General features: G+C 33.0%; 3 protein-coding genes and 1 long non-coding RNA gene across 5 annotated transcripts; all 4 read right to left on the bottom strand.

Annotated features, from left to right (window-relative positions):
* Window positions 1-718: 718 nt before the first annotated feature.
* LOC105348753 (uncharacterized) lies at window positions 719-12,021 on the bottom strand. 2 transcript variants are annotated; one of them, XM_066074777.1, is made up of 6 exons: window positions 11,893-12,021; window positions 11,075-11,210; window positions 3,326-3,543; window positions 3,031-3,207; window positions 1,529-1,711; window positions 719-1,389 (listed from the first exon to the last, which is right to left on the bottom strand). In XM_066074777.1, coding segments are annotated over exons 1-6 (777 nt in total). In that variant the 5' UTR covers window positions 11,954-12,021; the 3' UTR covers window positions 719-1,387. The 2 variants fall into 2 exon arrangements, with proteins under 2 accessions (XP_065930849.1, XP_034318247.2); XM_034462356.2 differs by having other exon boundaries at window positions 719-1,344.
* Window positions 6,596-7,703, bottom strand: LOC109618529 (uncharacterized). The gene is made up of 3 exons (XR_010710047.1): window positions 7,535-7,703; window positions 6,945-7,041; window positions 6,596-6,846 (listed from the first exon to the last, which is right to left on the bottom strand). It is a non-coding gene; the product is annotated as an uncharacterized lncRNA (long non-coding RNA).
* Window positions 12,022-13,979: 1,958 nt separating the features above from the next.
* On the bottom strand, window positions 13,980-19,075 carry LOC109619402 (netrin receptor UNC5D). Its single transcript, XM_066074775.1, has 6 exons — window positions 18,974-19,075; window positions 18,373-18,511; window positions 17,486-17,709; window positions 16,742-16,918; window positions 16,050-16,232; window positions 13,980-15,893 (listed from the first exon to the last, which is right to left on the bottom strand). Exons 1-6 carry the CDS (start codon window positions 19,032-19,034, stop codon window positions 15,637-15,639), a joined length of 1,041 nt encoding a protein of 346 aa, XP_065930847.1. The 5' UTR covers window positions 19,035-19,075; the 3' UTR covers window positions 13,980-15,636.
* Window positions 19,076-19,595: 520 nt separating this feature from the next.
* LOC117681038 (uncharacterized) lies at window positions 19,596-24,601 on the bottom strand. The gene is made up of 12 exons (XM_066074774.1): window positions 24,355-24,601; window positions 23,280-23,557; window positions 23,047-23,193; window positions 22,467-22,608; window positions 22,210-22,371; window positions 21,953-22,113; window positions 21,600-21,764; window positions 21,410-21,453; window positions 21,212-21,328; window positions 20,784-20,867; window positions 20,188-20,458; window positions 19,596-19,906 (listed from the first exon to the last, which is right to left on the bottom strand). The coding sequence occupies exons 1-11, from the start codon at window positions 24,457-24,459 to the stop codon at window positions 20,379-20,381; spliced, it is 1,485 nt and encodes a 494-aa protein (XP_065930846.1). The 5' UTR covers window positions 24,460-24,601; the 3' UTR covers window positions 19,596-19,906; window positions 20,188-20,378.
* Window positions 24,602-25,099: the final 498 nt, after the last annotated feature.

Below are 25,099 nucleotides of genomic sequence, written 5' to 3'. Positions count from 1 at the left end.
GATTTAAATCAATTTTTACTATATGGCCATATTGGACCCACCCTAGAGTCTGAACCCCTGACCCAGGGGTCATGAATTTCACAATTTTGGTAGAGAGCCTCATGGAAATCATAACCAGGCATTTAGTTTTTAACAAATATATATGGGAGTAGAGAAGAAGATTTTCTAAGATTTAATACATTTTTATTATATGGCCATATTGGCCCCACCCTAGAGCCAGAACTCCTGACCCAGGGGCCATGAATTTTATAATTTTGGTAAAGGGCTTCATGGAAATCATAACTATACAGCCAGTTTTTCCTCACATGTGTGGAATAGAGAAGAATACTTTTGAAAATTTGGCTTTTTTGCATATTTGGCCCCACATCTGGCGCCATGGGGGTGGTAGAGCCATGACTTTCACAATGTAGATTCCTCTTACCATAGAGATGGATCACACCAAAAATGGTAACAATCAGCCTTGTAGTTTTTAAGAAGAAATTAAAAGTGTCAAATTGTTAACGCACGACGACGGACGTAAGCGGATAGCAATAGTTCACCTGAGTTTACTCAGGTGACCTAAAAACTGTGATTCTCAACTGCTTTGTGACTTGAACAACGGTAGTAGTAAATTTCCACCGAGAGACAACCTTTTTTCTTTTCAATTGCACGGGTGAATTATCTTTACTTTTTTACTTACATATTTGAAAAAATAATTCAAAAGTGTTGTCTTGTCAGAAGTTGTGTTATTATATACATTTATTATGTTAATCAAATACTTTCATTAATATTGAACAATTTGTGCTAGGTCAAAACAAAAACATTAAGTATGGGCGATATTATCGCATTAATTTGCAACAAATGTAAGAATAAAAAAATGTATCATATTTGGATGAATATTAGGGCATGAATACGGGTTGGTAAGTAATCAAGTCTTCCATAAATTCTGAATAGCCCTTCCAGCTAAATGAGATTTTTATACGTGACCAACCCGTATTTTTATCCTGATATACATGCAAAAATGATACCCTATTTCTTAAGTAAAGACAATGTCAAAAGTTTGACTGTTTTGTAACTGCAAAGAATAGTTTTAATAACATTATTATTTCGCATTGAATTTTTCATAAGCCTATCTCAGAAATGAAGAAAAGTCCAAAACCAGAAGTAGTCCAAATGATATTCCAAGAAACACAATGGCCACTAATCCCATGTATTTAGATGACGTTCGCGGGTCTTCTGCGCAGGTCTTCTTGCGTACTTCCGATGAAAGGATGCTCTTATTCACAGCCAGTCTATTCGTTATATTTTCAATTTTTTCCTCCAAAGAAACGGTACTTACTTCTTCGAAATAATCACAGGTTAAATCTACAGAAATTGATGCGCAATATCTTGTCAAAATCAAATTGCATCCTGACAGAAAATGTAAACGTGATAAATTAGTTTCAATTGAAATATTTAAGCAGTTGGTTAGATATTACAGATTACAAAACAAAACTTTGGTCAACTTTATTTCTTATATCATATTCAATGCATTTGCAAAATTTCTTACATTCATTTGATAAACAGGTTATGGTATTACATTCCTCGCTCTCTCCGGGATACCCCTCACAGTGTTTACCGCCACTTGACGGCGGAGGGGAGTCACATGACCTAGAGCGCGTTCGATTTCCAACCCCACACTGGACAGGTATGCAGTTCGACCATTCACTCCACACAGACCAAACTCCATTAACTTAAAAGAATTATGTGTATATAAAATAGTGAAAATAGACCCAATCATATAAACTTTTATGAGAGAGGAGGGGGGGGGGGTCAATTGTTTTATCTTTTGATTCCCGCACATTAAAGTAAACCATACAGACTAATAAGTAAATTATCCCAATAATTTGAAAAACATACCATTCAATCTGTAAATTTAACACTTTAATATATCAAATTTACAATTAAATGTGTAAATTGTACACTTTAATCTGGAAATCTGGCTTTTTATTCGTACACTTTTTATCTAAAAAAATATACATTAATCTGTAAATCAAACACTTTCATGTGTAAAATGCACAATTTCATCTTTACTCTCAAGTTATTGTAATGCATACCTTATCAAGTGATTTTGAAGCATATGGACCGGATTTATTCAATTTATTCAATTGGAGAAAATATCAATCTATGTGCTTACATGTAATTCTAGTGAAAGTATAAATTTGTTTGCCGTCAGAATACTTGTATGATTAAAATTAACTTAAACAAATGCAATGTTTGTAACAGAATTGAAATATTGAATTTTTTTATTTGAATAAAAAAGCATGTACGCATCATCTGAATTACCTTGTTAAAAATATCTTGTTCAAGTGTTCTGTTGTGTCCTTTTTTAATATTTTTGTCTGCACTATACAAATAGACATTAAAATGTAAAATTTACAGATTAGAGTGTCGATTGTACAGATTAAAGAGTAATTTTACTCATTAAAGTATAAAATTTACAGTTTTAAGTGTAAATTTTATTCATTTAAGTTTCGAAAAAAAATTAAAGAGTCTTAATGTAACAATTATATGCTCCCGTACATTCAAGATATATATACATGTTTATATGCTCTATATTTTTATAGGCATGCCCAAATTAATATGAAAGATTAAATTGTGAAACATCATCTAGGCCTACCTATAAGTTAAATACAATTTTCCCTATAAAATTGCAAATCTCTATTATTTGAGAGGCTTTAACAAGAACTGTCATTACGTGCATACCCAAATAAAATTAACTTTTCATTAAAGTGTCGGGAAAAGAGTGTTAATGTAGCAATTATATGCTTCCGTACATTCAGGATAGGTATACATATGCTCTATATGAAAGACTGGGTAAAATCTAAAAAGAGCGTTTTTTTTAAAAGTCAAGTCCAAAGTAATATGAAACATCAAATTGTAAAACACCCTCTTTCTATAAATTAAATAGAATTTCTTTTCCTTATATAATTGCAATGTTCTATCGTTGGAGAGGCTTTAACCAGAACTGTCATTACATGCATACCCAAATAGAATTAACTGTAAGCATACCTGGAACGACTATACTACAAAACTTGTCCTCGGTATTTACTCCCATACAATCAGTGCCGCCGTTGGACGGGGGTGGAGAATCACAGGATCGAAATCGAGACTGAGATCCGTCACCAGAGGTGACACTGCAAGCAGACCACGTGGTCCATTCCGACCAAAGACCGCTGACTGGTACATCTAAATCAGTTTAGAGAGTATTTAGAATTGAGAGAGAGAGAGAGAGAGAGAGAGAGAGAGAGAGAGAGAGAGAGAGAGAGAGAGAGAGAGATAGAGAGAGAGAGAGTAGTTTGTTCACCTTCACATAAGTAGTGGTAATTATGAGAGCATCCCTTCGTCCCGTAGGTCAGTGAACTTTTATACAGTCTGATGCACAAAGCTGAGTCCTGGTCATCGGGCTCGTTAATATTGGTGTTCCATTTAAAGAAATCAGCAGGTTCGTTGTCAACATGTTGGTAGATATAAGGTGGAGAGGTGGAGTATGTGCGGAGTCCTATCCACACGTCATCAGATAAACTGAGAAAGCAACAACAAGATTCCATGGTAAAGAAACATGCAAACATCATCTAATAGTTCTTTTGCCGTACCTTCATAATTTTTTTTTAAATCTTCACAATATAACCGCGACTTTTATGACATTCACATCTTTATGTGGTATCAACAAATTCACTACAAAGATTCATATTAGGTTTTTTAAGTTTTTTAAGGTATGCAAAATCGATTGTAAAACACTAGTGCTCAATACATTATAAGAGATGTCAAGTACTCGCAGATACGCAGTGTGAAGGTTTGCTAATCAATGATGCAGGCAATAAAAATAGAAATTTAATTTTGCATGTGTTTTTTTAGTACAACATGCTAGAAACAGTGGTAGTGGTGGTGTTCTATTGTCTTATAACTTTATTTTTTATTTTGAAATGATCGTTATATTTGGTTTTTGTGTTAAAATATCAATAGCATGGGTTTTTTAAATGTTCATCAGTGAATCGATTTGGAGCTATAATCTAGCCGACTTTTTGCCGTATGTGTAAAGAATCCAAAAATAATGGCAGAAACAGAGGGGAAAAATTTTAAATAATCATCTTTGTAAATGATGTCCAACAGACTCAAAGTGTGTGAAATAAAGAAAAAAAACAATGTGTTTAATTAACAGTTTATGTCATTAATGTAATTTTAAAGCTTTACATTAGTCATATAGTTTAATTTTACATACATGTACTACGGCCTACTATGAATTATTTTCATAATAAAGTAAGTGCAACAAAGTGGTTTAGGAATATTATCAAAGATAAGGGACTTCAATTTATATTGTTTCCACATTGGAAAGGTTCCCGTAATATGATCAGGTTTAAAAGGCAAGCAAACAATGAAAAGGGACTCATTTCCCGGTTCTATGTAGCTAGCAAAGCGCTTACGGACATTGATTAGTTTAGTAATGTCTCAATATGAATATTGACAATCTGTATCAAAGCTTCTCTTAACTACATATTTATAAAAAGGTGTAAATACTTTTCTCAAAGCATATTTATGTTTTTCAGACGTTGTTCATGCACAAACATAAAGTTCACTTGTATTAAGATTACTTATAGTTTGTAAACAAACAAGCACAATTCTTGTATTGGTTGAAATTGACAATATTTCTTAAAACTTTGAAGAATCATTCTATTAGTATTATGAAGTGATTATTATGGTCGGGACGTGATCAAATTTATTAAAGCTAAAATGGCTTAAAACAGATTCCTCATTGCTTATTTTTGTATAATTGTCAGCAATTATACGATTGAATATTAAATAATTGACATTTTAACGTTATTTTCATTTCATATAGTCATGCAAACCGCACTACACGTGCTCCCCAACACTACAATATAAGTTATTTGCGTCATTGATGATCTGTACTCAAAGAGCTATTAATAATAGCGTCATTTCCCATTATTTCGTCTACACCCGTGTTTGAACGGAAAGTACAGTATATGGCCATAAGTGAGTCATCAAAACGGCCGCCGGTTTTTTTCTCATTGTTACAAATGTCTCAGTTGTTTTTTTAATTTTGGTCTGTATGATGTAGCCAGAGAAAAAAAATTTAAATCATAGCTCTTTAATAGAGGCCAATCTATAGATGACGTCAAATGTCCCTGACCTTTCTAAACTGTAAACATCGTCTGCTAAAACATAACCGAAAAACGAAAGGAAATGTCAACACCACAGAAACAGTTGGTTATATCTTAACGTCGAGATGGATTCAGTCAATATAAAACTGCTGACATTATTGGAGTAAGTCAATTGTGCATAAGTTCTAAGTTTCTTCGTAAATTTAATCGAAGTGGAAACATCGAAAATTTACCTCAAAGTGGACGGCCTCGAAAAACGAATGAAAGGGGGGATAGGAAAATTTTATGTCGTGTTAAAACGGACAGACGACATTAGGCTGTTTAAAATTAATTCTACGTTTAACGTCACATGAAAATTAAAAACCTACGAGGGAGGGAGGAAAAAATAAACAAACAAAAATTTCAAACAAGTGTGCATTTATTGAAAGTCACCCATTCAGTTTATTCTCTTTTGAGAAGTGGACAGGCATAGCCTACATCCACTTCTCTTCGCAAGCCCTCATATTTTGATTCTGGAAAACGTGTAAATGTTGGAACCAAAGACGGTTTACGTTTCGACTCATGTTTCGACTCCAGTTTCCCTGAATTTTCGTAACAGACCTACTATTTCTACATTTTAAACATTATTGCATCCATATATCACAAAAAAATCAACACTAACCCGCTGTCAAATCATTTTCGCTACTTCTACATCCCGGGTTTAAATTGTGTGTATCACATTGTTTATCTAGGTCAGCGCAGATTAAATGTTTATGTTTCGGATAAAATTGGAAACCTATTTAAGACAATAATGTCGAAAACGAAACTGAATCAACTTAATCTTACAATGTATAAACAAATACTGAGCCAAATAATTACAAAGTGGTATGTCTTCCCTTTTTAACCATCTCTTATGGTGACAAAATTTGTCTACATCTGTTTTTAACAATAAAACGAACATTGATTATTATAGCATACAAGAAAGATTAAAATAAAGAGTTTTATGTGACAAAGTTACTTATTTTATTGTATGCATTTTGTTAATTTGTCTTAAATTGTAAAACCGTTCTATATAGCTCTGTGAATTTTAAGAAAAATACCTTTAATCTAAAGTCTACAATCGGAGCACTAATTTCCGTTTTTTCCGACTCTAAATTTTCTACTTTTGAAACCACCTATAGCGAATGATCTCATAATTTAAAACCGGAATGTAGAAGTTGAGAAAATGATTCGACAGCGGGTTAGTGGTGTTTTGTTTGTAATATATGGATGCATTTATGTTTAAAATGTAGAAATAATGGGTCTGTTACGAAAATTCAGGGAAACTGGAGTCGAAACATGGGTCGAAGTGTAAACCGTCTTTGGTTCTGACATTTACACGTTTTCCAGAATCAAAATTTGAGGGCTTGCGAAGAGAAGTGGATGTAGGCTATGCCTGTCCACTTCTCAAAAGAGAATACCATTCAGTTATCAATACATCAACACTGTCATATAATACATTGGTAGGATTCAGTCCATGTTAATTTTTGCATTTTCAAAGCATATCCTTATGTGTAATTCATGTTTATATCCTTTCTGTGGGTACATCATGTATACTGGACGAGAAGTGGAGTGACTTGCAAGCGCATCAAGTGGTACATCCAATGGATTTTCATCAACATAGCAACCGAAGGGAAAACTTTTCCTTTTCAGGGAAAATGTTGCGCAACACATGTGATTCACAGATTATCTAATATCAAAATAATGACATTATTTCATACATTTTCATAATGACACATTTTAAAATTTTACATATCAGAGTTGTGTTGTAAGATTCACTGTACCTACTTCTAAGAACTCAAGACAGGGTTCTTGAAATAACTGCCACCCTTCAAGTGTATTCCATTTCTCTCCGTTCTTCCACTTTAGCTTCTTTAGTTTCTTCCTATTATATATTTTGAATGAATGAATTGTTATTCCTGAAAATGTTATTAAAAATGTAGATACATTTCAAATGAAAGGGTCGTGTCAAAACTCTTATCTAAATCAGTAAATTATGCTGACTTAATGCATTGCTTCACTTCAAGGTATTACATCCATAATTATTATATTTAAAACCAAATATTGGTAGTTCGAACACTGAAATCTTAGTATGATTTTATAGGGTCATTCACCTTTGAAATTGAACAAAAGTTAAAAAGGAACAAATTTATCACATCTTGGAGCTAACATTGAAGTCTATGGAGAACGGTATAATTTTTTAAGTCTTTTTATTATCTTTTCAGTACAGTGGTGGTAAGAAATTGCTTTATAAGCTTCCCCCTTCTTAAAAAAAATTCCAAAATAACTTAACCGTACACATTTTGAGTTTTTGTTAAATAAGATGGGTAGTCATTTCAGTTGTTGATGGACCACTTAAATAAATATATACAACAAACCTCGTTTTTGCCTTTTTGGGCGGAAGATGGTTCAGCGCATGGTTCAGGCTCTGTGACTTGACAACCGATTTTATACAATCTCGAAATAAGATTTTTACTGCCAACTTCGATCATGTGTTTGTCTGATCCATTATTGTTGTTTTTTTTTACTTTGATAGTGGTGTAGACTCTCATTGCGTGGACCCTGAGGTCCACGCAGAAAATATATAAGCGAGGTTAAACCGGATGCTATGGGGAAAATTCATTCTGCGCATGAGCTAGCCTGGTTCCTGTGCTTAATGGGTAGCTAAGGGAACCAGGCTAGCACACGTTTATCTGAATCGGGATCGGGATTCCGTGCCATATGTGTTTCTAAGTTCAAAGGCGCTGTAATTGTAATGTTGTCGGTAAACAGTACAGAAACAAAGTATTCCTTTTAAAGAAATGATTGGCATGTGATATGAACTATCAGTAATATGTTTTACGGTGCTACCGTTCTGGCGAGCGCAGCAAGAATTACAATATACCTTGCATCATTGAGAGAGAGAGAGAGAGAGAGAGAGAGAGAGAGAGAGAGAGAGAGAGAGAGAGAGAGAGAGAGAGAGAGAGAGAGAGAGAAAGAGAGAGAGAGAGAGAGAGAGAGAGAGAGAGAGAGAGAAAGACCGGTTCCTGTTTGTTGGTGTGTAATTTCCCACTTTTAAATTTGATGGTTTGACTATATGCAATATCTACATAATTTTTTTAACTGTTTATATTTTTCCTTTTATTCCTTTTTATTTAGTTAAACATGTCCTATTGTTTATTCCCTACTCATATACTTACCTGCCTACTGTGCATGTATGCACAATTAGCTTAAAAATGGATCGATATGACAGTAAAGTATGGCTCTTGCTAGTATATATACATAAAATTTCTATATTAAAAAAAAATAAAAACAAATCCTATGTCACTGAGGCAGGGATACTATCGCAGTCTATACTGAAATAGCCAGTACACTCATTACAGATGTTTGATCCACCTCTAAATTTATCGCGGGAAATATAGCGCGAGTGCACTGTGACGTCATCCATGACTATGTTCGTCTTTGTTTACGTTTCTCGACTCAATACGGAGGTATGGAAGCATGTAACAAATCTTTTGAGTCTTGCCAAAGCATATGCGGTACTCAAAACGTGTCTTCAAACTTTAAGTCACCGTAAATTACGAGTTAAAAGTCGGCCATTTTTGGCATAGCACCACGGGTGAAAACATTAGAGAGCATTATGGGACGTAGACAAAAAATTTTGTTTGATGAACTGTAGGTTTAGCTCGTTATTTTTCCCGCTTACACTGGTTCTTAGAGCTCGCTTCGCTCGCCAGCCCTGCGCGCCGGCGAGCTGCGCTCGCTATTATGAAATAAGTTAATGTTATGCCTAAACTACAACATGCATCAAATTGCATAATTTGCAATGTTTTGTTGTTTTCCGAATACACATGTAACTTAACTTTACTTTTATAGAAGGCGAGGCTAGAGTAGATTAAATTTTTTAAAGCATTTAAGTATGATTGAATAATATAAGAAATATAAGAAAAATACATCAAAATATGAAATTTTTAATTTACACAAAGCTGTCACTGCATAGTTAACAAAGTAGTGCGAATCGTTATGTGTGCGCAAAAAGTAGAATTCACCGAATGCCTGATACTATACATGCAAACTTCATTCATAGATAGATCATTATTATCTTAGAAGTATGAACCCTTTAAATTCTGAGATAAAAAGTCAGGGCTATACATGAATGTATACGTAATACAACGTACAAATTTAGTGGTTAAAAGCAGAGGGCTAGAGTCGGTGGAATCTCTGATATTCTTAAGGCTTTCACGTTTTCGTTGGAAACACATGCATATGGTCCACGTATTGTAGTCCTTTTTTAAAGGACAGCAACTTGTTTTCTTCGTATTGTGAAAACTGAATACCTCAATGCTGTCGTTGAGCACGTTTTTCTCTCATACAGGATGTAGAATTCAGTCGCTAAATGAAATGCCCAAACCGGAACAACTTTTTCAAATCCGGTTTGTTTGTTTTTTCAAAACGACAATTTCGCCGAAACCTACGCGCGCGGGTAACGGCAAACGTAGAATTAATTTTAAACAGCACAAACATTAGCTGAAATAACGAATGAAGCAAACAATGTACATGTATTACCCTCTTCTGTTTCTAGCCGAACTGTTGGAAGAAGATTACGTTTTGAACTTTTCTGGCTATACAAGGAGGAAAATTCGCAAATCATTAACAGTTCGGAAAGAGAATAGATTGGTGTAGATCAAAACTTGGATGGACTTTGGATAGACACTGGAAAAAAGTAATTTATAGTGACGAAACACAAGTTGTGGTTGACCAAAATAAACGAGTATATGTTTGGAGGAGAGCTGACGAAGTCTGCCGACCGGAGTGCCTGGGGCTACGAGGCAACCGTAAGTTTTCTGCCATGTTTTTGCGGTTATATTTCCTATAATGGGATCGGAACATTTACTCAAGTTGAGGGCAATATAAATTCCAGAAAATATATCGACATTTTAGACGAAAATTTGTGGCCCGTTTTAGCCCGACATTTCCCTAACCACGATTATTTTTTCCAAGAAAACAAAACATAAGGGCTTTATGATAGATTTGACCACACTACGCCCAGACTGAATTCCAAAATGCACGGGATTAGAACCCGCCAAGTAAAACCGGCTGAGTGAACTTGGAAAGCAACTCTGACAATAAATGTAACATTATAAACGTAGCACAAAATGTATGGAAAGTAAGCATGTATGGAAAGTAAGCATGGACATAAATTGTGACAATAAATATAAGTAATAAGGAATCATTCTTTGAATATTAAGAGGTGGTCGTAGTGTGGTCAAATCTATCATAAAGCCCTTCAGGCTTTTTTGGATTTGACCACGCCCCGACCTAGATTATCGCCTCATAATACTCAAAGAAATATTCCCTATTTCTTAAATTTTTACATCCACCGAATATTATTTCCTCTATTTCATACGGAAACTTATTGTTAATTCATAACTCTATAGAAACTGACAGGAAATCTACACGCCCTGTTTATCGATTGGTCACAACCTACAGCGACTGAAGAAAAATAACGAACTGCACGAAATAATCGTGATGATATCAGACTCCAATTTTCAAAGGAGATAATTTGGTCTTCTCTTTAAGGTTGCTTACTGGTATACATTAACAGTAATTAAATTAATTTAACTTACTTTTAACATTTAATTTATAAATTTGTTAGAAGAAAGATGTAAATGTTGGGTTCTCGTAAGTTCAAGGCATATCTAGAATGTCGTCGTTTCATTAAACTGTAGATAATGTGCCGTGTTTTTCTTTTATCTGTGGGAAGAGGTAAAAATTTAACAAAGTTATGAATTTTGGAATATATCTCTTTGAATAATTTGCGCAAACCAACACTGAATTGGCGATGGTAGGAAATTTGTTCTACAATAGGCAATAAATAAACGTACTAAAATAGTTTTACTACTTTGATTTTCGTAGTAGATTTCACATAAGAAAATTACCTGGTCAGCGTTTGTAAGTAGGACTTGGCAGCTCTATACATTGTAAGGTTCTTTAGGCAGACCAATCGCATTCCCCTCCCCTCACAATCGTCACGTGCAGACTTCCAATCCAGCTTACTAGAGCCAAAGAAAAAACCTGGAACAGAATGAAATGCAGTAGAAACTATTCTAAGTTATTATATTATTATAGTTCCATGTTAAATACTGAAATGTGATTGTTTTAGACGCAGTTGGTAATCCGTTCTATTACTCTCAGCATTAGCAACACACTTGGCAACGGGTAACACTACGAATTGCTACATGCGCGTAAATTATGCGCGTACGATTCGCCGTAGAATTCATTTCATTTCTATTATTAAAGCAGTAAAATTTTCTTTAAAATTAAGACATTCAGTATAATAAAATAATTAGTGCCTGTTTGGGAGGGTAACTGTTGAAATTGACATGCAACATTTTAGATGATTTTACTGAAGTTTTATGGTTCTGTTACAGCATTGTGCTAATATGCTTTATCTGATTGACTCAGATAAATTGTAAAAAAAAAACAAAAAACCCCAGAACGACGGACTATCCAAAGGATACAAAATCGAAGGTTCTTGCGCATAGGATACAATCACAAAGTTCAATCAATGTAGATGTATATTAAAGTTTATAGTCCTAAGTAAATTTAGAAATCTGAGAAAGTAGTCGATCAATCCCTAGCCTCTTTTTAGAAGTCTCCGATTTTCACAAGATAATATGTAATATGAGAGAGAGAGAGAGAGAGAGAGAGAGAGAGAGAGAGAGAGAGAGAGAGAGAGAGAGAGAGAGAGACTTACCATTCTCTACCTGTTTCACACACCAAACAAATATGATAAATTTGATCCTGAAGCATTTCATACTTGATCTTATACCCTTTATAAAGCTGCAATTACACAGAATTTTTCTAAATTCTCTTTACATTTATACATGTCTTTTTATCGATATATATGATATAAATAAACATTTAAAATGTTTACCGGCGTTTTGCTAATTGTGTTGATATAAACTTTTAAAGTTTGGTGAACGAATAGCATTTGTTTAGAGTGATATGTTACATAACATGTGTCTTCCTCCTGGTAAGTGCTTCCATTGTTGAAATTCGCTATTGGAGTACGTCTTTTAGAGTATCGTTTTGCAATGTTTTATCAAACCAAACAGAATCAATGCCCAGTAGGCTTGTCCCTGTTTGGTAAACGTAATTTACCAGCCTGCTTTATTTGATCTATGGTCAGCCCATTTATCCATCGATTATCTGTGTCCATGGAGTTTAAAGTTAGTGTCTTCAGAAATTGACCGAAGAATAACTCAGTGCATCCAGTATTGCAGTAAGGATCAGCTGATTGACTTCCCAAAACGGGAGACATACTGGCATAAATCATTTAACGGGCATTTGTAATTAAGAAACACATCTTTTCATGTTACAGGTAATACTCGTAATCGTTTAAAGAGTTTTTTCTTCTATACAAGTAAAATTCTTATCATTTAATGCATGTATATCTGTGCTTTTTCAGTCCATCAGTACACCTGACACAGAAATTTGAATAATGTGATAAATAATATAGAAAGGCAAACAAAACTGACTTTTGCATATGGATGATGATTCCCATTAACAATTGTGTTGGTGTGTTTGTTTAGTTGTTTGGTGTTTTATATAACATATATTATTATATTTATATAATTTAAACATATTTTATTGAATAAATTCAATAGGATTGGACATCAGGCATAGTCCACTCCTTGTATAAATAGGTCAAGTTACATCTATACTACTATATTAAAATAATAGACTCGAATATTTGGGCTTTAATGCCGATAAATCGGAAGAGTACTGTCCTTTGTTTTATATATTTTAAACATCATTGGTACTTAAAGATACCCAAATTGTTTTTATTTTTTCAAAATCAAGCTTCGCTAATTAATAATCAACGAACATTCCTTTAAAAAATCCGGAAATCATCTGGATTTTTTGGATTTTATAATATTGCACTTGCGCATTGCATTCACGCTAAATCACGGAAGGCTCTTTAGTTTATGTTTCCACAATGTCACATTTGCATGGATCATCTCAGAAACGATACTACAAATACGTGTAAATTTTCATTGAAAATTTGTCATTTATTCTGTTCATCAATGGAAATACGGGAGATAACTCTAACTCATTTCATTTAATATGAAAAATCCCGTCAACATGGGTGAAAATTCGAAGGGAGTAAAAAACGGTGGTGAATTCTTTATTAATTTGGATAGAATTTTTTAGATGAAATTAGGGTATTTACAGCCTCAAAATGGTTTGTTATGAATAATTTGACTGTTATTTTCAATGCAGCTTCATTTATTTTCTTCAAAATCGTTTCGGAGCGATTCTGCAATTTGTTGCTACATTACGGGTATATGGGAGGCATTTTAAATGTGGTAATAGCTTGTCCCGAGACACAGTTAGATTATTCCAACTAAGCATAGTGAAGTGAAGTTAATAGCATTATTGTAGGCCTTAAGCTTGGATATGTAAATGTCAACAATACGGTGTGTGGATGTATGTTAGTATTTCGTATATAAATGTCCGATATCATATGCAATGTCAACCCGTGTACGCACGGGTCAAAGTTTAGTAAATTTTATAATTATATATAGGATAATATACATGATCAACTTTAGTCAAGTATTTGAATAACACCATATTATTAAGTGTATTATTTGTGAATTGTAGAGCAATAATAATATATGAGGGTCTATATTATGATATTCTGATATATTGATATATAATGCTATAATGCAATAAGACGTTATAAACATCTTACGAAATAAATAACAGAAAAAAACAAGAAAAAAAGAAAAAAAACTACATTTATTCAACAGATTATTTGATTGTTTAAGCCTTGTTAGAATTTAGAATGAAACTCAAAAATCAATTAAACTAAATGTATAACTTAAATTAAGTCAACTAATCATTTATTGCTTGAGGTGACTCGAGTCACAGAGATGTTGATAAATTATTGCATGTGGTCACATTCTAATTGACCTTGGTAATTGTATTTAATTAAGTTACAAATCACGATAATAATATTTTATTCCTCAGTTACAGCCGAGTGGAATAACCAGGATTTATCAGTTTTAAAAAAGAGAGCTTAACAAATGTACAGTTTATGACAATAACTACATGTATCATAAAACACATTGACTTCGATATGAGCATACAATGTTCTCATAGGTTATAACATATAAAGATGTACAATTGACAAAGTACAGCTACATGCTATATGGTTCGGTTGACAAGAATGCTGTAATTGGAATTGAATATGAATAGAATAAGTGAACACGACAAACAAATTTATTCCCAATAAAGTTCAAGATATTACGGCTAATTTTCCTCATCTTTGTTATTTCTTTTTTAAGCACATTTCTATAAACGAATAGAAGTTGTGCATGTTCTGAAAGTTTGAATTTTTTTAATGCATTATCAAGCCTTCATATTTGTGTTCAAGATTTACCGGAATTTTTATATCATATCGACTCGAACTTTACATTTTTATTTACATCACGTGATTTTGAATGACAGCAATTTGAGGTTTATTAATTGACCGAATTCATATAACAAGTAGTAAAGATCATTCATACACAGGATCATTCATGACAAATAAAACGTCAAAATTCTTATTAGTTTTAGCGATAACTTGGGAAGTTTTAGATTTTACAAAGCATAAGTTTTGCAAAGTTCATCCTTTTAACTTCACAGAAAAATTCAATTAAGTTATGCGAAAGTTGTCTTTTCATGGAATTTTCGCAAACTGAGCAGTAGTGTCTCTTTAAGAACATATTTGAATTCCTTGTTTTTACAAAATTCGCTTGTGGACTTATATTTACAGAAAGAATAAGCATATATCTATTCAAACCAACATATCAAAATAAAATAATAAATCTCTTACAATAAGTGTATTCCTAAATGATTTGTGTGTGTTTAAGGTATTCAATGTATAATGAAGGGATATTGAACAATTTTGAATCATTTTAAACTAGTTAAATATGTATTGCTAGATTACATTGCAAGTGAAATAAACTATATTCACATGACTAACAACATATAAGAAGCTGGCCATTTTGCACCTTGAAATTTTTTAAAGAGTTATCTTCCCTTGATGAAAAACATAAAATTTTCATTTCGTCAAGATATCTGCGGTAAATTATTTATTTTATTTCATATCTTAATAAAGAGAAAGCTTATGCATGTATTAACCAAGAGAGTTTTACAAATTTTAAATTACTTTTTACAATATCTTAATAAAACATACGTTGTCCATAGACTTCAATGCAAAATTTGAGGTGAAATTACTTCGACCATAATCAACATTTTGAAAATTGCTCTGGTGGAGTATTTTTTTTTCATAACACCTTCAAAATGATATCATGATTTAAAAAATCGGACCATTCATTTATTAGGTACAAAATGTGGTCGTTATACATTGAATACCTTAAACACATTTAGCTCAAATCCAAATTACTTATTGTATTTTGCTTTGACTGAAGTAATTATTGCATTAAGAGGACTATAAATATTTTTTAAAACACAATTTCAAAGATGAAGAAAAGTCTACCATAAAGAGAAGTCCAAAAGACACCCCAAGAAATACAATTGCTACTAATCCCATGTATTTTGATGACGGCCTTGGATCTTCTGCGCATGTCTTCCTGCGCACTTCCGACGAAAGAGTGCTCTTATTGACTGCCAATGTTTTAATTATTTCTTCAATTTTTTCTTGCAAAACAACGGGGGTTACTTCTTGAAAATGACTACAAATCCAATCTACAAAATACAAATAAAGCAGTCATTTTAGCACAGGTTGTAATTTGAATAGACTACATTGTACTGAAATGAATAAAACGTGATGCTCGAATTTTGATTCATTTTCTTAATAAGATATTTTTGGTATATCTATTACTTTCATGCAAAAATCCTTACATTCATCTGATGAACAAACTAGGTCATCACATCCCTCGCTCCCCTCTGGCTCCCCCTCACAGTTTTTACCGCCAACTGACGGCGGAGGGGAGTCACATGACCTGGAGCGCGTTCGATTTCCAACACCACACATGACAAAAGAGCAGTTCGACCATTCACCCCAAACAGACCAAACTCCATCAACTAAAAGCAATGTTTTTTAGCTCTTAATGGAATTTTAGAATTGCACATACTAAGCTGAATCGTGACTTGAAAGGAGAATAATATTTCTATCAAAGCTTTGATAAAAAAGTATTTGGTATAGCCCACAATTATATCACTTTAAATTAACATTTTTGACTGTTGAAAAGAAAATACTATTTTCTTTAAATTAGATCTTAGTTGAACATGATTTTGAATTGATAAAAAAACCATTAATATCTGGTAATCAAACAACCGTTCATTCTAGATAGGTATACATATGCTCTATATAAAAGATTGCGTAAAATCTAAAAAGAGCGAATTTTTTTTAAAAAAGTCAAGTCCAAAGTAATATAAAACATCAAATTGCAAAACATCCTCTATCTATAAGTTTAATAGAATTTATTTTCCTTTTAAAATTGCAATGCTCTATCATTGATGAGGCTTTAACAAGAACTATCATTGCAAGCATACCCAAATAAAATTAACTTTTAAAATTGTCTTAAACATACCTGGAACAACTACATTACAAAACTTGTCCTCGGTATTTACTCCCATACAATCAGTGCCGCCGTTGGACGGGGGTGGAGAATCACAGGATCGAAATCGAGACTGAGATCCGTCACCAGAGGTGACACTGCAAGCAGACCACGTGGTCCATTCCGACCAATTGCCATTTACAGGCACATCTAAATTAATATTAAGAAGGCTTGATGGTTGTGACAAAGGCGCATTCCATTCTAAAAATGCTTAAAACAGTACTTTATATTTCATAAAGGATCGTATCATTAATGGTAAAAGTCCTTCCAGCTATGCTTTAGAAATATCTCAATATTGGTCAACGATAAAATTATTTTGCGCTAAGTATTTCATATCATTATTTAATGTGAAGTTCAACCATTCATGATACATTCTGTACACTATGCAACTTTCTATCATACTGCATCAGTATAGCCTACTAGCTGTATAAGAATTACTGGAATGCAGTAAATGTATTACTGTTAGCGAGCTTAACAGCTCGCATTGTTAGCTAACTGTACAATCCAGCCTCATAGTATGTATCTTTAGATAGATAGATAGATAGATAGATAGATAGATAGATAGATAGATAGATAGATAGATAGATAGATAGATAGATAGATAGATAGATAGATAGATAGATAGATAGATAGAAAGAGAGAGAGAGAGAGAGAGACAGACAGACAGACAGACAGACAGACAGACAGATAGATAAGAGAAAGAGAAACAATTACAACCTTCACATAAATAGTGATTTTTGTCTGAGCACTCCCACGTTCCGTAGGTAATTGATACTCTGTATATTCTAATACACAGGTCGGTATTTTGTTCATTCGGCTCATCAAAATTTGAATTCCAGGGAGTGTATTCGGCTGGCTCATTATCCATACACTTGTAGATGTAGGGTGGTAATGCAAAGAGTGTCCGTTGTCCAATCCATATGTCATTTGACAAGCTTGAACTGGAAAAAACAAAAAGCAAATTAATATCAGCATTAAAAGAACGACTGCAAAGTATTTTATCTCTTTGTTATATTTGAAATATGTCTTTGATACGTGGACTTGAAATTATAAAGTTTAAAAATGCTTTGTGTTTTTAAGAAAAATGCATGGAGTAAAATAAAACGAGGTATTATTCTTAATACGATAAACAATCTCGAAACGTTTTTGTCGCATAGAATATGGTTTTGAAAAAGATAATCATAAGAAAGAATATATACAGTTATAATTTCAATTTAGATAATTACCAATCAGGTGAAAATAAATTATATTCGCAGACATAACCTCACATGTGAAGCAATTTATAAGTTTAGTTCAATCATTTCGTGTTTTTTTGTGTTTTTTTTTTTTTTTTTTTTTTTTTTTACAAATTTTTAATATGCTTATCTGTAAGTTTATAATATAAGAGTCAATATGTAATGATCTTGTAAAAGAATATGTCTTTGATTTAAATGATAAGGAAATAGTGGCAATATGTCTGTCTTCCCACTCGATGTTAACGTTTGCGCAGCTGTACATATATTTTTCGGAAAATTCAAATTTCAACCCGATTTTATTGTATATACTGCCTACAAAATGTGAGGTTTTGATAAATGGACAAGAGTTCTGGCCTTAAACACAGTTACCTGTCGATGGTATTCTGCAGATAGGATTTTGCTGCGTTATACATGGTTACGTTCCTCAGACAGGCCAACCGCTTACCTCGAGTCTGACAATCGTCACGTGCTGATTCCCAGTTTAACAGACTGGAACCAAAGAAAAACCCTGAAACCAAAAATGAAATATACATTTTTTAATAGAGAGATGGTCCCTCCCCCTCCCCGGTGACTAAAAGTATCGGAAAAAAATAGTTTCAATTTGAATCATGATTAACATTTTTACATACTTAGTTTCGTTTTTCCTTGACTTATACGTTTATTTTTTTAGAATGATGCGGTATTCAATCTACCTCTTTCCCCAATTTTTTATGTTAGAATATTACGTATGTACACTTAACATTCAATGATATCTGGACAAAATATTAACTTCTTTATATTTTTGATATTGCTACAACACGATGTAAATTCACAGTACTGCATGTAACCATTCAGTTAAAAATTATAACATATTTGTTTATTCTTACTTATTACAATGCTAATATTTTAAAAGATAATCGATTTTTAAATTATGTTTTTATTATCATTTTTAGATATTATAAACGTATGTTATAGTGAACATTGCACTTACCACTCTCTGCTTTTTTGAAACACAAAATCAAAACAAATAGTTTGATTCCAAAACATTTCATTTTGACTTTCACAAGTTCAAAAGCTACTATAAATGTCACTTGTAGTTGAACCAATCCATTTGACTCAATCAAAACATTACCGAGATTCTGTGTGTACATTGACTCATAACAATGAAAATTTGAATGTAAACAGAACGTTTTCAATGACTGATATTCTGCCATCATGACTTTATTTTCGATTTCAGATTTTTCGGGGATGTACGTCAACTAAAATAAACAACCTATCTAGATTTTTCATTTAAGCGTTTAGCAGTCTTTTGAATGCACATTACGAGTAAACAAATCAAGATAAAATGGTTAAAATACCTTTGTGCAATATCCTACATATAAGATATGTCCCTTTTAATTGATATTTCACTAAAGAAAATTTGACAACATGATATTTATATCATTTTCATTTCAATTTTATTCAATCCATCCGGTGCAAATGCAAAAGTTACCTGTATTTATAGATATTAGTGAATGTTGAATTTAATATTGTTGTGTATCTATTTTCATTGGTTTTTTTTTTAGTTTTTAATTGATCATTATTATTATTATTATTATTATATATTTGGGGGGGGGGTTACAACTTTTTACACTGGACTTTATAAATTGGCAATTTTAATGAATAGTCATTTGTCCAAGGACATAATGCTTCTGCTTCGTCTCAATGGCGGTGGGCGTAGTCTCTTTGTCCATGTAGTACCCATGTGATCGGGTGAAGGCTCCCCATTGGTTAACTGTCCTTCTACGCCGTTTGATTGATTGATAGATTTTCCAGACACACAGCAGCAGCAACAGAATGAGACAAGTCCCAACATAACAATTCCAACAAACACACAAATAACGAATGGCCACAGCATCCGGTGGGTAAAATTAACTTCTATAATCTGAGAATGGAATCAATCAACAATTATACAGTTATACATGCACATCAGTTATTTTACCAGTCATCAAGTTCACGACTTATTTGAAGAAAAACTTATATAGAAATACTGTTTTATAGCTGTTATTGACGTGTAACACTAAATTTTAGGTTCTTATTTCTTTTATTTGCTTTTTCTACAAAATCGAAATGCTTTTACAGTCAAAAGTTTTATGGATTTCTTGGTAGAAAATATTAAGGCAACTTTTAAATGTCAATATTTCATTTCAATTCAAATAACAGTACCTTTCCGTCCAATGATTCTGAAATACACATTAAAATTTAAATATTAATAGGTAAATTGATAAATAGATCGTTTTGCGTAGGTTTATTTTTGTGCAAAACATTCAGTACACAAGGTTTTGTGTGTCTCATTAACCAATACTTTAAGAGATAAATATATCTTATTTCAATATTAATGTCAGCATTCAATAAACTTAAGATAACAGTGCAAGAAGTTTAAAAATGTACTTGCCAAAAATATTGTATTTTTCTTCACAGTCAAGACCTTTATATCCTTTGGAGAATAATACAAAATCATAACAAACTTTATAATTCTTCATTTCGCGACTCTTACATCTCTCTCTCTCTCTCTCTCTCTCTCTCTCTCTCTCTCTCTCTCTCTCTCTCTCTGCTTATGCAGTGTTACAGAAAAAAGTCAATGAATTGGACGTATAACGAAAATTGAAACTGTTAATAGATGCGTCAATCAAATTTATAACAATTTTTTGTACTGCTAAACTGATTAACTTTAAGTATCCACATGGGCAAATTTTACTTGTAAAAGTTTAAGTTAAAAGATGTCGAGCAATAAAGATATTACATGGCAGTAGAGATCTTACCAATGTCACACTGACAGATGTATTCTTGCCCCGTGTCTTTACAACGCCCATTGTTTTTGCATGGGAAGTCGGCACACGTCACACCTGGTAAATGTTTATTGCATCATTATGATCTATATATATGATTGTATCTTTTCATTAGTCATAAGCTAAGGTTTTTTTTCATGTACGGAAAATTTTTACATAGTTCTATGTATACGCAATCTAAACATCTATTTTTCTTAATTCCTCAGTCTCTTACACCTTTTTCATTAAAACCGTAACTTTGTTTAAACCAATCGGGAAAAAAACTTTTGAAGGACACAATGTCTTATCTGGACGGTGTGGTTTAAAAACACAATGTTTTATTCGCGTATAAAGAAAGCCATGTTGGCTGGAATTTATAAAATCGGAAGATAAATCAATAACCACCAAATGACCAATCTTACGTTGCAAGCAGTCTCTTGGTTTAAATCCGTGAGGACATTTGCATGTCCAGCGGCCGTACAGATTAAAGCAAATCCCTCCATGAAAGCAGGGGTTATGTCCTCGGCAATTGTTTAAATCTATAAAATTTGTAAAACATGGTTTATCTCTGCGCTAGTCAGTTCAGAAAATGTGTGATTTCTTTTCCTTAATGTACTTACCGTACATTATAGAAGTCACACAGCGTTTGTCTGTGGTTGTCAATCTGAATTTTTTAAAAAAAAGAAGATAATTATTTTTTCTTTCTGCAGAAGACACTCTATACGGTAATGAGTGTAATGTTGTTTTGTGTAAGGAAAGGGTGACCGCTTTTGTAGAATATTATTGATGTATATCATATTTTTCATATACCCATTATGTTGTCTTCCCCAGACACAGGACATAGTATCTCCCGATTGGTTGAACCAGGGTGTCATATTGAAATATAATCTTGTGACGTCAGAGCGTTGCAAATAATCGTCATTGAGCAAATCGTACTCCATCCTGGCGGGAACACTGACCATGAACTCTGTATTTCTAAGAACACAATCATATAAAATGCTTCTGATATTTAAATTTCATAGTGCAATATGTAGTTAAAAGAATAAATTTGAAGCAAAATAATATTGTTAAAAAATCAATTGTTTCTGTAATCATTGTAGGTCTACGGCCATATCATACAAAGTAGCATCAAAACTGTAGCATCAAAAAGTACTACATCTTACGTTATATCCGCAGTATGAAGATAAACACCATTTTGATACAGTCCAAATGCAGGCCCTCCATACGAAATTCTGACCTTATCTTCTCTAGTGGGTTCGACAAACTTCTCCAAAAGCTGATTGTAACCACACGGCCTCGGATCGTGGATCACCCTCACCGTAAACTGTTAACAAATAGATCAAATCAAACACCTCTCAAATGATTTGTTGCTCTGATGGTGCCATTAAAAGGACGAAATAATGACAGGATTCAAACTAACCTGTAGTGGAATTTTGCTGATAGGGTTATGAATGGATCTGACTTCTGATCCAACCTTAATGGTGTAATCTGGAAAGTCTTCGACCATTAGGGTAATCTGATAGTCCTTGTCAGGTCTGTAACCATGCAGTCTAGTAGCAGAAACCACCACAGTACATTCAACCTTACAAAATAAATAAAATAACTTGTTAGTTTCAAACAAAAGGCATATATTTATTTGAAAAGGGTCATTCTGAAGACACATGATAATTTTCATACTTCGTCCAAAGTGAATCCTAAAGATGGCAGGTTTGTGCAAACATCTCCACATTCTGTTGCCTTTGCAAGGCGACATTTGATTGTATCAGCATCGGGATCGGATACCGGAACGAAAACTTTCGTCATACATGAATACTGAACACTGCAATTATACCTTCATGATCTAAATTACGTTTGATGTCTATATTGAAAATCCCCATGTTTATTTGGGAGTCCAATGCCAAAGATTTGTTAATTCATTTTTAACCAAAAAATGACAGATATTGGCTGTTCAGTGATCAAATATTTCTTGGCTTTGCAAAATAAATCATAAAATTAGTTGCATCCTAAGTTGATATTATACTATATCTAGAGGATAGAAGTTTGCACGTATTCTATTCCATCTTATGGACAAAAAATTTTTATTTAAATGATGTTTGTAATCGTTTCTCAATCCGGAATACTCATGATTTTAAACAAGATGAAGATTTCGCAAACCAAAAGAATATTAATTTAAATTACGTTCCATGACCAAAATTGCTTAGTATGTATCAAGATACTTTAATAGAACAATACAAATGGCAAAAAATTGTAGACTTACCCTACATACGGTTGAAGAGCGGCGATGGGACTTGCATTCGGTAATGCTCTGGTTTGGTTGGTGGCTGTATCGTTACGAATCCCCAAATCTACAACTGTCACTAGCCGACTTGTACCAGGTGTCCCTTGCCATGGTACACCTTCCAACCTTTACAGAAACGAGCTTTAGCATGAGGAAAATGTTTACAATAGTGTTTAAGGATACCTTTATTGTTGTTTAAGTAGATAACATACGTTACTGTGAAGGGCCCAGAACCGACAAAGTTGTAGAAAAAGAATCCTTCTCCCTGCTCCCAACCGGACGAATTAGTGCTGACTGACGTCACAATATAATTAACGTCATGCAAGATTACAGATCCATTTGCACAACCGCTTATGCAAACCCAGCTGAGTCCAACTAAGTATGACGGTAAATTCCCTTGTGTATAAAGGTTATTCTGTGAGCATCCCTGTCCACACGGCCCAGTTCCCTTCACCCAGGTAAGACGGTATGTAAATCTCACGCCTCCCAACTATCAGTGAAGTTAGAATATCTTAGCTTACTGCGTATGAATAAATTATCAGACAAGTCTACAGAATAATTTATTATTATATAGGCTTCGTTCATAATATAAATGTGAATTAAAAGTTTGACGACTGATTGTTAGTATCTGTCAGCTAATTTATAAATCTGATTACAGCTTTTAATTGTAATAAAGTTTTTTGAAGATCATATGACAATGAAAAATATTTTTATTATCTTGCATTGCTCCTATCATTATTTATAGTCGGGTGATGTGTTGATATTCTCCAGGTTAGACGCGTACTAATCGTTACTTTAGGTCCATGTTATTTGAAATACATTTATGTTGAAATAATCTTAACATTAAAAATAAAAGTTTCTGTTTATGGTGAACGAAAAAACCCTTATTCCAATCTCTTTAAAGTTAAAAATAGTTTTAATTTGCTGGTTACTTATTTATAAGTATGCATACATGTTAATCATTTTCTCATCTCCATAGCGAATAGCAATGAATTCTATGTATAGTTTTTTTTGTCATTAGAAGTTGTTTGTACTTTATTAAAGTATTTGGTTACTTGACTTATTAAAAAGATAAAAAGTTTTTGAAAAAAATTATTTTTCAACATGACACAGTCAAATAAGATGTTTATCGCAAATACGTTGTCGGTTTGTGCAACATGTTAGACTTTATAATAAAAGAAAAACTATGCAATTTACAAAACCAAGTTATACATGTATATCTACCAATAATAGCGTTCTGGGAAGTTAAAGGTATAAAAAAGGTCTTTGGGAACAAAATTCACTTACAGATCTAAAGTGCATCCAGCTTACTGTCCCTCCCAAATAATTGGCATCCATTAAATTCACGAAACATATTAAGAACAATTTGATCTGCAGTTGAATTGAAGTCATTGCTTCATTTTTAGGGAACACTTTGAATTCCGTTTTTGTCTTTGTAAATCAATCGGTTGGGTTGTGATTTAAATAAAACAGAAAACTTCATTTCGGAATACGTGCGGACTTACTGAAAATCTGATATGAATATCAGGATTACAGGAGACCGCGCGTTATCACAACTTGAAAAGTGTCGAACCCTCCGTCAAAGTAAAATGATTGGTACCTTTCTTTAGGGTAGGATTACATATTTAAGGAATGTTGTTACACAGACCAGATTTAGAATTGGAATAATTTGGAAGAAACAGTCTAGAAATCATTTCCGTTTTATAACGCCATTTTCAAATGTATGAAAAATGATCAGGCGGACATACCCTTTTCGCATTTTGTATGATTATTCTTTATTTCTTTACTAGCTTAAATTATATCTTAGAGTAGATAGGACCCCCCAATGTTGAGGCAGTGTGATCATTTTTTTTAATTGCACAGAAATAAGAATTCGTTGACTAATCCTCTTAAAAGAAAGACAACTCTACCTTGGTCTGTCTACCAGTCCCACGAAACATTGAGTTATAAAGGCAATAACTATTAAATAAAGTCACATGATATTTTATATTTCATTAAAAATTTTATATAACATTGGGATTGTGAACCTGTA

This window comes from Magallana gigas, chromosome 2 (assembly GCF_963853765.1).
Source record: "Magallana gigas chromosome 2, xbMagGiga1.1, whole genome shotgun sequence".
Lineage (NCBI taxonomy): Eukaryota > Metazoa > Mollusca > Bivalvia > Ostreida > Ostreidae > Magallana > Magallana gigas.
Note: the sequence above shows the minus strand (reverse complement) of the source record. Positions and strands in the feature narration are given on the sequence as shown.